This window comes from Drosophila persimilis, unplaced genomic scaffold, assembly GCF_003286085.1.
Source record: "Drosophila persimilis strain 14011-0111.01,24,50 unplaced genomic scaffold, DperRS2 tig00000000-arrow-pilon, whole genome shotgun sequence".
Classification (NCBI taxonomy): Eukaryota; Metazoa; Arthropoda; class Insecta; order Diptera; family Drosophilidae; genus Drosophila; species Drosophila persimilis.
In genome coordinates this window covers 16,460,159-16,471,211 of record NW_020825288.1, presented here as the reverse complement: position 1 = coordinate 16,471,211, position 11,053 = coordinate 16,460,159, and the positions used below count along the sequence as shown (strand labels likewise).

The window sequence follows — 11,053 nt, the reverse complement described above, 5'->3', positions numbered from 1 at the left end:
GAAACCGATGTTCATGTTCCTGTTCCTGTGGCCGTTGAGGATGAGGATGAGGATGGTGATGATGATGAAGTTGTGCCAGGCAGTTGTCAACTATCAACGCCGAATGAATCCTGGGATCAGGGTCTGTGGTCTGTGGCCGCCCTGCCATCCGAATGCGAACCGAAATGCACGCCAATTAAAGTCAGCTTGCAGCGATCCTGCTGCCACAACTTCAACTTCAACTGCAACTGCAACTGCAACCTCAACGTCAACCTCAGCACGAACCTCAGCTGCACCCAAAAACGAATCTGTGACGAATCCGCTTATGACTGCGGGCTGACGCTGATGCTGTTGCTGTTGCTGAGTCGATCCCCGCCTGGATCCCACACCTCATCATCATCCAGGCATCAGGCATCTTCGACACTTGGGACAGCTGTCAACATTTGGCCAACTCATTATGCAGATTTCGACCACAAAGACGACTCGAAAATGTCGCAGACAATTTGCTAAACGAACACTTTGTGTCACACGGATCCGATCGCATCGAATCGGATCCATCTATTAAGACCAGCCCGGAGATCGCTCAACTTAAGGGTTCCCTGCCCGAGAAGCCGCAAAACCGAAAATGACACCAACACCGACCAACAGACAACTTTGGGCTACCGCATACAAAATTATGGTCTCAAACGAAATACCCCAGCGTTTATCCACAAGATACACAAAAGTGCCGCGCCTTGGGGCAAGATATCGTACAGCCTGGACCCGCGGTCGGAATCGGAGTCGGAGTCGGACTGGCTGTCCAAGTCGAAGTCGAAGTCGAAGTCGAAGCAGTGGCAATTTGTATATCTTTGTGATAAATCAAAACATTATCAATAATAAAATCGGTAGCCGTTTGCCACTTGGAAGCGTTTGGGGCGAATTTTGTCGGCTTTTTGTTGTGGTCAGAGTCGGAGACGGTGCCGCTGCCGCTGCCGGAGAAAACCGAAACCAAAAAAACCGAAAATCCCAAAAGCATTTTTGAGTGCTAGTGCTCGTGTGTAATTTGTATGCTAATTCAGCATCGAGTTGAATGTCTGATGAAGCTTAATGTCAGCCAAACGACGATCGAGCGGTACAGCAACTGGAACTGGCGTCAACGCATTGCCATCAAACGAATTAAGTGGCCAATGGCCACAGCCACAGCCACAGCCAGAGCCAGAGTCAGAGCCAGAGCCAGAGCACCAACAAAAATACCATCGAACTTTGTCCGCGATCGAGTCCGGCGAAATCCAACGATGTTGATGGACACTGAACCTCACGCTGGAGGCGCCTACGTGTGTGTTCTGTACGAGATGGGGCTAAGTGGCTGATTGGTCTTGGATGGGATGCGATGGTATATGGCGGTTCTTTGTGTGTGATCTTATCGTGATAAAAATTAACCGCTACCAGATTGGGGATTACCATATCGGTTCCAAAAGCTGATACACGTTTAAATTTATGCATCGAAAGGAGAACCAGCGGAATGGGAATGGAACAATTTGTGGGAGGACTTCGGATTTTGTTTGAGGGTGTTTTTGGGACCAAAACCAAAAGGCATTGAGTTATGAAAATTGGTGTTATTCGATAATTCTGGATGTCTTACCATCTATCTATCTATCTATTTATCTATCTATCATCTATCTTACAAAAGTTCTTGTGTTCTCTCTTTAAAACATTACCATCATCATGATTAAAAGAGGCCTCCATTGAGACGTTTTAATGATATATTTTTCATAAAACTTGGGCAGGGCTTTTCTTTGTAGTGCATTGTAGATAGGTTTTGGATTCGTAGTGGAATTCTATAAATTGTTCAAGTTTCGTTAAGAGTTCTGAATATTTGAGTTTTTAGAAATAGTGCAATAATAGCTATAAGCAGCAAAAATTTATTTGGATGATTGAATGGCATCGTCGAAATGATCAATCTTGAATATCTCTCACCAGCTTCGGTTAAAGAAAACCACATACCAATAGTTTAAGATTGTTGGCAGAGAACTTTTGTATTTTACACCAAAAAATGAAATGCTAAAAATATATGAAATATTTTGTACATCATTTTGGAGTAAATACTTAACTAATTTCATCATAATTGTATCATCCCAAGTTTTGTTTTCAAGTTATTTGTATCAACATCAAAGATACTTTTTATCTTTCGGATCCAACTTCTTGAAAGAAAATGTTAATGTTGCTTCTCATAATTTACAACTTCATTAACGTTTCATGGGAGATCAGCGGAAGGAATCATAAAATTTCATTCATGAATCAGAAAGTGAATGTCCATAGTATTGTGTTTATTTTCTTGTTTTTGGATTCTTTGATCGAAATATGCCGCATCACGATCAACATCTCTGGATGAATGAAACAGAAATCAGTGGACATAAAGCAATAACAAATTGCTCTCAGTGCGCCTCGCTCGTCCATGGGTACTCTTTTCTGCTGCATCATTCCCATTTGGTGTTATCCTGTGGCCCAAAACGTGGCAGAGTGGCGGAGTCCCCGAGCGCCAGTCGGGGTCCCCGGCCCGAGGTGTCGGCTGTAAGCTAATTGGAAGCGTGTTCAAAGGTGCCGCCAACAAATTAAGTATGAGTTACCAATTTAGCTTTTATATCTCTATCGCACACACACACACAAACATGGTCATGCAGAGCCGCAGCAAAGTAGCATAGATACACACGCACACGAATGCATTGGCCAGGAACCGAGATGCGGATGTTGCAAGTAGTAGTTGTGCCTCTTGGGGGGCGACACGATCCGTAAGAGAGAAGAGCTTCTCTGGGTTTCGCTCGCTGGCCCTCTCTCTTAACTGGTTTGTTCCCTCTCACAACTAAGTTGTAAAATTGCAGTCCTTTGATTGCATTTGTGTGCCAAGCTGAATTGTTTGCATTTATCATAATCAGCAGTGCGATGGAACTGGACGGGACGGGACGGAACGGGACGGGACGCGATGGGAAAGGGGCAGCGGAGTCGTTTGTAACCGCCGCGAGGGCAACTTTTCATCTTTTGGCAACGCGGCGCCAGTTAAAGTCGAACTGGAAGTCCAACATTGACTCCATCTCCGTCTAGGGATCCGACTGCATCTCCTTCTCCGTCTCCGTCTCCGACTGGGACTGGGACTTGATGTAGGTCGAGTGCTGAGCTCTGTGTGTGAGAGCAGCCAGCACTTGGTCGTGTGATCTGTCCTCCTCTGACGAGGGAAATGTTGAGTAATTGCTGACAATATGGCTGAGCAAGGAAGACAGAACATTTAGTTGGGGAACGGGAACGGGCAACCCAGACAAGGCTGAGGGCGAAAACCAGATATCGAAATGCCTGCACTGCTGTTTTGATGGTTTTATTTGATGGATTGCAACTTGCACTTTTCAAAATTTAAGAACTTCTTTCCAACTACATTTTCGGCTTATGTGCCACAGAAATTATCCATATCTATAGATAATTTTATTGGGATATAAAAACTTTGGCATGCACCAAGAAAATGGAAACCAACTGTTGTTTTTAGGCACTCAAGATACGAGTGTGTTTAAAAAAGACTTTCATAAAGCAAAAAACTACCCAACTACCCGCACTTTTCCCGGACTTACTCTTCGGTGGGAAAATTCCAACAACAAACACACAGTCTTTGGCGATGCGCCGAAGTCGCTCCCAAGAAATCAACAACAAATTACGTATAGTCTTTTGTATAGTCTTGTTTAGTATTCAAAGTTCAGTTGAATTTCTATGATTTCTATTTCTAAGATGGTACTTTTGGCTAGAAGTATCTACCATCTAAATACTCAATTAATTCTATTAGCAGGCCGATTCTCAAACTTACAAAAGAACATTATTACCACAAGAAACCACATTATGACGAGAGCATCTGGCCTCATTAAAGCCGGGTAGAGGTAGAGGTAGAGGTAGAGGTAGAGGTAGAGGTAGAGGTAGCGGCGGAGGTAAAGGCTCATGAGGCACTTCCACTCATCGTGCGGTAGGTTCATTAGTCATTTTTAGTTGATTCGATTAATGGGTTTCGACATTTAGGCATTTCTGTTTGTTTTCACGGAAGTGCTGAGAGATTTTCCCATAATTAGAGCCGCTGTCGCAGTTTACCCCGATTTGCCGGGCGAATTTTCTCAGCTACTAAAACCTAATGCCACCGGTAATGGCTCCAGTAATTTGTGCCCCCCATCACAGATGGTGTGTGATACCCGCACTGGAGTACAACTTAATTTCAATTAAATGGTTTTCCAGGTCTTTTACTTTCGCCGCAGCGCTTTCAAAGGGCTACCTATTAATAACACCCAAGACCCACGGCCCATGGCCCGCGGCCCACGGCCCATGGCCCAGGGCTGAGGAACTGAACTAGATTTGGGGTTTCTCGGGCGAGCGTCTTTTAAGTTTCTTTATCGCGACACATGCGTTGCATTGTCACACATTTGGAAATGAAAATAAATAAATGTGCGATCTGCATCTCATGCATATGCAAGAGGTTTTTCCCGGCTACTTTACGAACTGTGAGAGACAATCGAGCGAGCGGCCTGGACCAGTTCTTCCAATCGGTCGGCATCATTAGCAGCGGAATTGATAGCTTGATTATTCAAATGATTAACAAACGATCAGCTTGGACACAGCGGAGTTCGTTGAGATCGTTTGGGGATCGTTGGGGAGAGCGAGATTGATGGCGCACTTCAGTTTAGGAGGGCTCGCAGGTCATCCTCAGTCCTCAGTCCTCAGTCCCCAGCTTCAGCCTCAGCTCCAGCTCGGGAGTGAAAAATGTATGCGCCGATGGCGATGCTGGCTACCTTTGAACTCCGCCGCAAACGGTAGCGGGAGCAGCTCGCTCCGGCCGTTCCAGCTGGGAATTTATGAAAATGATTGCTTCGAAAATTAATAAATATCGAAATAATTTCGGTAGATTTCATATGCAAATTGGCGCCGTGCACAAATCTGCAAAGCTTTAGTCACTTGAAGCCGGGTTTCGGTTCCATCTTCGGACCGACTCGTTTTCGATTGTGGCATGTGATTAAATTAATAATTAATTTGTTTTAATTTATGAATAACGGTTGTAAATAATCATTAATAAAAATTAAAAAAGATTTCTTTTATTTTAAGGCACCGGCTCCGACTGCGGGCTGCGACTGCGGATTCTGATTCGGATTCCAGCTCAGACGGAGACGGAGACGGAGATCCAACAAAATACGTAGCAACATCATTAAGATCAGTCGAGGCAGAATATTCAAATTCAGATTCAAAATCTCAGACTCTCAATTCCGAATTGAACTCACCGACAAAAGCCGGCCGAATGGTAGCTCTCGTTCCGACTCGATCATTGTTTGCTTAAATATGTTCAAATTTATTGACAACAATTTGTGGTCTTTTGTGCTTCTCTTTTTGCTGAAATTATTAATTGGAGTAAAACAAATTTGGCCTTTCAGCGCTAATTGGGCTGGGTATTTGAATACCCAGATTGGAGAAATTTGAAATGCTCTTTGGCCAACAGATTGGTGGCTCTGAAAAGAGCCGTTTGGGTGTGTGTGTGTCCTATCGATGTGATGATGAGCTCTGGCTCAGTGCTGAGCGTGGTCCAGGTCCGGGTTTTGGCGTATTCGCTGGCCAACAGGTGACCTTGGTCCTGTCTGAGTTACTCTCTCAGTTGTTGGCTGGCCTTACACATTGCCTTTGCCCTCTTTATTGGCCTCGGAAGAACTTCAGGATGTCCTTGTGCTTCCCGGGGCCTAAGCCCAGTGCTGGGTCGGGGAACTCTTCTTGCGCCCCGACTCCCTCGCACTCGACTCAAAATTAAACAAAATACTCGACTCCTCGTTGCTCACTTTCTGTACCATTTATCAGGTTGCATATGCGGTTCTATGCGCACCAGGCCGCGCCTTCATTTGGGTGGTGCACCGCCCAGCGACGAGGCAGCCGATCCGGGCACTTGAACCGTCACCATTCCCGCGGCGGCGGCAGCAGCCGCCAGTCCAACCATATCCGCCTCATGCATGGGCTTCTTCTTGAGGATGCTCAGATCGTTGACGTTCTCCAGGAAGGACTTGTGTGCGGAGAAGACCTTTACGCTGTCAAAGTCCTTTTTCAGCTCCTCGATGTCGCGCTTCTGCTTGGCGCGCCGGTTCTGGAACCAGGTGATCACCTGGGCATTGGACAGTCCCAGCGAGGCGGCGATCTCATCCCGGTCGGCGGGCGACAGATACTTCTGGTAGAGGAAGCGCTTCTCCAGCTCGAAGATCTGGTGGTTGGTGAAGGCGGTGCGGGACTTGCGTTTCTTCTTCGGCTGCGGCCTGTTCGAGAATATGTCCAAATGGGACTTGTCTGCAATTGACAAAGAGAGAGAAAGATGGTTAGAGTTGGTTGTGGCTAAGACTGAACGGTTGGCATTTGCCAAACCGGTTGCTCTTGCTAACAAGCGGCTTTTGCCTTGAGTTTAATTGCCGGACGGGACGGGACGCGACGGAAGGGGCAGCGTTAATTTAAATGCCAAACGATTGATACATTTTAATAATGCGATTGGAATTGCAATTGCCATTCCCATTCCTATTCCGATTCCGATTGCGCTTTCCCAGACACCTCTCCGAGCTGCCCAGTTCCCGGTTGCCAGTGGCCGGAGTGTATAATTTCGAGTTGATTGATTGCGCGAGTTGTGGGCGTTCATTGAGTGAGCGGATCTAATGACTCCCCGGTCTTATGCAATCTTTGGAGCGCTCATTTGTCTCGTTTGCCGTGTGATTTATAATAATAATTGACACCTACAAATCAGTTTTAAGTGGTACAGTACCACTAGCCGGGCTTGATTAATGAGCCACTGGCCTGTACTTATAGTGCACTGCCTTATCTGATCGAGGCTTGCATAACATTTCCTGGTACAGAGACAAAGTCTCCAGGAGCGGCCCCAATCAAAGCCCCGCATCGACATCGCACGAGGCGATCATCAGCATAAATATTTATTTATTGAATATTGGCCAACCGGTTCGACATCCGATAGTTTCACACCCATTCCGATTGCTTGTCAAACAAACTAGATCAACATTAAAAACTAATTAAATGCCCGCCAGCGCCAGCGCCAGCGCCAGCCAGACTCGAATGAATACCACATGAATACACGGTATGAGTGTCTGGCTATTCGAAATGCAAACGCATACATAATTTGGCCATTCGTTATCTTGAGCGCGTTTTGTAACCCAAAACCCATTAGGCACTTGACTGCCTGCAGGCCTCTCTCCTCCACTCTCCACTCCGCACTCTCTCTGGATCTTTCTCTTTCTTTCTTTTTCCCTGTATTTATTTTTTATCAGAGACTCATTAAGTAATTTCCATGACTTATCTTTGCAGCTAGGGAAAAGCCGAAGTCAAAGTCGAAAGAGAAAGAGAAATGAGCAGGCCACTTGGGTATCCTGTCCCTCTCAGGTGTCCACTTACAGGGCTCACTCGTAAATCGTTCCCTTAGTTAAGGGGAGGTTTGTTTTGGTCACATTTGTCAGGGTTCCGTGCCCAATATGTTCGGGCTGGAAATCCGATCGGTTTCCCTGGAACCTACGGCAACAGTTGGCCTCTGGGATTTTATGGATTCATTGGGCGCTAGTACTGGGAATTCCAGTTGGGCTAAGGTTAGACCCAGGGCGACAAGTTGTCTGGTCAGGTCAAGGGTCATTACATTTTGATTCAGAGAGAAGCTGGAGGAACCATCTTTAGAGAGTGCCAAAGATATTAATGTGCACTGCCCATATTTATGGGATTTCCGCTGCAACTGCAGCGCATCTGCCCCTCGATTAGACCCGGACAACCTCCTCCTCCTCCTCCTCCTCCTCTTTCTGCGGTGCTGACTGACTAACGACGACGCAAAGCTGCATATCGTTGCTGCTTCGTTGATCGTAAATATTTCGTCTTTGAGTTATACAATATACAATATTTGATAAACAGTAATATTTGTATATTGTCCACTTAAGCACTGCCTTATACAACAGCCGGGTGTCTCCGCTAATCGCTCTTTTTGTATTTTAAAACATGTTTACGACCGAGGCTCCAGCTGGGGCCAGAGTTTGTCGGCCATTAGTTTTGAGTAGCAACAAATGGAAACGGCATGTTAATTGTTCGATGAGGAATAGCAACAAAATACTCGAACCCGGCAAGACTCGATTAGGTAATGCACACGGGCTTACTTGGGCCACCCCCCTCCTCCGGGAAAGTTGTTGCTAATCGCTGCAGAATCGACACGAATACACAAATTTACTTACGAAGTCTAATGCGAACTGTTGGAACTATTAAACAGTAATTGCCATGAAATCACTGCCTCGCCAGAGGGTGCACAGGGGATGGAGACAGTACTAAAACGCCCACTAAATGCACTCGGATGAGTGTCAAACTTGAACTGTGACTTAATCTGCTGCGTTTCCACAGCACAGGCAGTAAATATGTATGTTCGATTGTGCCAGAAAGTTCTTTCACTGAAATAATCTATATCTTTGACGTGTTCCATTTTCCCCCAGCAATTTGTTTCTGTCTGTGGCGCATGCTGCCAATTAATTAAAAGCCCAAAAATCGAATCGGTTAGGGAATTTACATATCAAAAGACCCCACTCTGATCGATTGACTGGAGAAGCTCGTGGAGCGGGAGGGGGAAAGGCGATCTGAACTGATCTGTTGGCCGTTTATTTCAATTAAACGGAATACGAACACGAATTTGCTGCTTGATAAATGGCAAACATCATCCAGTAATAAGCTAAATATGTACACATCCAGCTTCAGCCTCTGGAATTGCGATATTTCCATTCGAGAACTAATTGAAGGCTTTTATTCTAATTAAGAATCGCATAAATTCATTTCGCAAATTGAGAAATTTGTCAATCGCAGCGGACAGACAGACAGATGTGGATGAGAGATGGTTTTGGGAGAGAAACCTACCTTGAGATTCGTCGAAATCCTTGGTGGTCATCTGGAACAGAGCGTCCAGGGGCGTGCCATTGGCCTTGGCCTTGGCAGCGGCAGCAGCGGCTGCGGCCGCGTTTCCTCCACTGGACGCACTGGGTCCACCGCTGCTCTGGGACGGACTGGAGGCACTCGCCGATCCGGCCGAGTGGTGTCGCTCTCGTTCAGTCGCCACCTGGGCTGACGACTGCGGGCTGTGGCTGTGGCGGGCAGCAGCGGCGGCGGCGGCAGCGGCCGAGTCCCGGGAAATCTCCGGAGAACAGCAATCGCTGGCCGCGGAGCTGGAGCGGTCCGAGCCGCTCTCCGAGGGAATGATGTCCATGCCCATGTGGCGCAGCAGCTGGGCCTGGGCGTTGAAGTGCTCCTGCAGCTGTCGGTGGTAGTCCAGGGCCAGGCGCTGCTCGTAGTGGAGCAGGGCTGAGGGGATGAAGGGGCGCACGGGCATGGGGCCAAGCAGGTGATCCCAGGGGCGGACAATCTGGCCTCCGGGCAGGAGCATGGCGGCCGCCGCGTGATGTGCCTCCAAGGGCTCGGTGCGGGGCTGGAGCAGACCAGCGGACGCCCTATTGGCGGGTGGGGCCAGCAGTGTGGCAGCCGGCGGTGGCGACACCGAGTCCGAGCGCTGTTTTTGCGAGTGCCCCAAAATGTCGGCAATGGAAAAGCTCTTGACGCCCTCAATGGCCGCCTTGGTGGTTGTCTGTGGCTGGGACTCGGCGGCGGTGGGTGCCGGAGCCAGGGCTGGTGGACTGGGCGTGTGTTCCCGCGGCTCCGACGAGGAGGAGGACATGCGCAAGCGCTTCAGCGGCTGAAAGTAGTCCTCCGGCAGACTGCCGACGGCCCCGCGGGTGAGTCCGGCGGCAGCAGCGGCTGCGGCGGCCGCATGATGCTGCATCAGGAACTGCTGCTGCTGGAGCAAGTCGATGGTGCTGGCACGCGGATGGTGCAGCTGGTGGGCATGCGGATGAGGCTGGTGCTGGTGCTGGAGCTGCGTGGGCAGCGGGCTGGGAGCTCCTCCGACGGAGATCTCCGATTCGGCGGGGCTGGCCGGACGCATGGTTGGAGGACAGAGCATTTAAGCTTCGGTCTGGCGGGTATTACTTGTCACTTTGGTATCGCTCAAAGCACTAAACTGTGTCTCCTTCTTGCAGGTGCCAGAAGCGACGTTGCACTGATTCGATTGCTTCACTTTGCGGTTGGTTTCTTAATAAATTCGTGTACTCATCTGACGAACACGGCCGTATCTGTATCTCTCAAGTCTCTGAGTGTCAGGCGGTAAGCGATAGACGATTAACGAGGGAACGACGACGACGCTGATCCAATAGGAGGACCTCTCAACTCGACGTTCGAAATAGATTTGAAGATTGGTTCGCTAACTAGACACGTCGATATTTCTTCAGTTCTTTTGCTGCCCGCCGTCGCGTCGCTCTCCGCTCCGCTCCGCACTAACACGCGCTCTCTCTCTCTGTGTCTCTGTCTCTCTCGCTGTGTGTGTCTGTCCCTCTCTGTTACTCAGAGTCTGCTTAACATCTCTGGCTCTCTCGTCTCCTCGTCGCTTCGTTTCGTGTCTCGTTTGTCGGTGGTTAAACAACCCAGCCCGGCTCGGCAATCAAATCATAACTGCACAACAAGCGGCAGCGTCGACGTCGTTTCTCTCTCTCTCCTTCTCTGTCTTTCTGTCTCTGGGAGAGAACCAGTTTACCGCCTCGCTCGTGGGTTAGACAGAGTCGGGTAGAATGATTCGCTATCTCCCTCTGGCCGGCCTGTTCACCACCAATCGGCTACAGCAACAAAAAATAGCAATGGTGGCGTATACGTAACGGTAATTATGGCGTTCATCATGCGGCTGGCGTGCAAGCGAGACGGCAATAGCGACGCTCCTCAGCTTGTAACGAGACTGTATTTAGTATTTTAGTCGCTGCAAAGTTTTCACAATCAACTCCAAGGCCCAGCGACTGAGTCCGTGGCAGAGGCAGAGAGCTCCCCTGCCCCAACTTCATCATTCCCACAACCCCCCGCTTAAGCATAATGACGATGACCCGCACCCAGACCCGCAACAGAACCGTGCCGTGCCCCTAGAGGCAGCCCGCGTTTAATTGTCAAGCGTTTGCAATTAATTTGCTGCAAGAAAAGCGAACCATTAATTTTGGTA

The 11,053-nt window shown here is 48.4% G+C and overlaps 1 protein-coding gene across 1 annotated transcript; it reads right to left on the bottom strand.

The window, feature by feature from the left end:
- Positions 1-5,823: 5,823 nt before the first annotated feature.
- LOC6588499 (homeobox protein Hmx) lies at positions 5,824-9,976 on the bottom strand. Its single transcript, XM_002013913.2, has 3 exons — positions 9,080-9,976; positions 8,881-8,950; positions 5,824-6,294 (listed from the first exon to the last, which is right to left on the bottom strand). The coding sequence occupies exons 1-3, from the start codon at positions 9,974-9,976 to the stop codon at positions 5,855-5,857; spliced, it is 1,407 nt and encodes a 468-aa protein (XP_002013949.1). The 3' UTR covers positions 5,824-5,854.
- Positions 9,977-11,053: the final 1,077 nt, after the last annotated feature.

Bases quoted from the DNA above. Each gene is read 5' to 3' on its own strand.
- LOC6588499 (XM_002013913.2), bottom strand. From the start codon at position 9,976: ATGCTCTGTCCTCCAACCATGCGTCCGGCCAGCCCCGCCGAATCGGAG. The intron at 8,951-9,079 runs GTGGCGACTGAA...GCCGCTGCCAAG, and splicing joins GCCCGCAGTCGTCAGCCCAG to GCCAAGGCCAATGGCACGCC. The intron at 6,295-8,880 runs GTAGGTTTCTCT...TGTCAATTGCAG, and splicing joins GGATTTCGACGAATCTCAAG to ACAAGTCCCATTTGGACATA.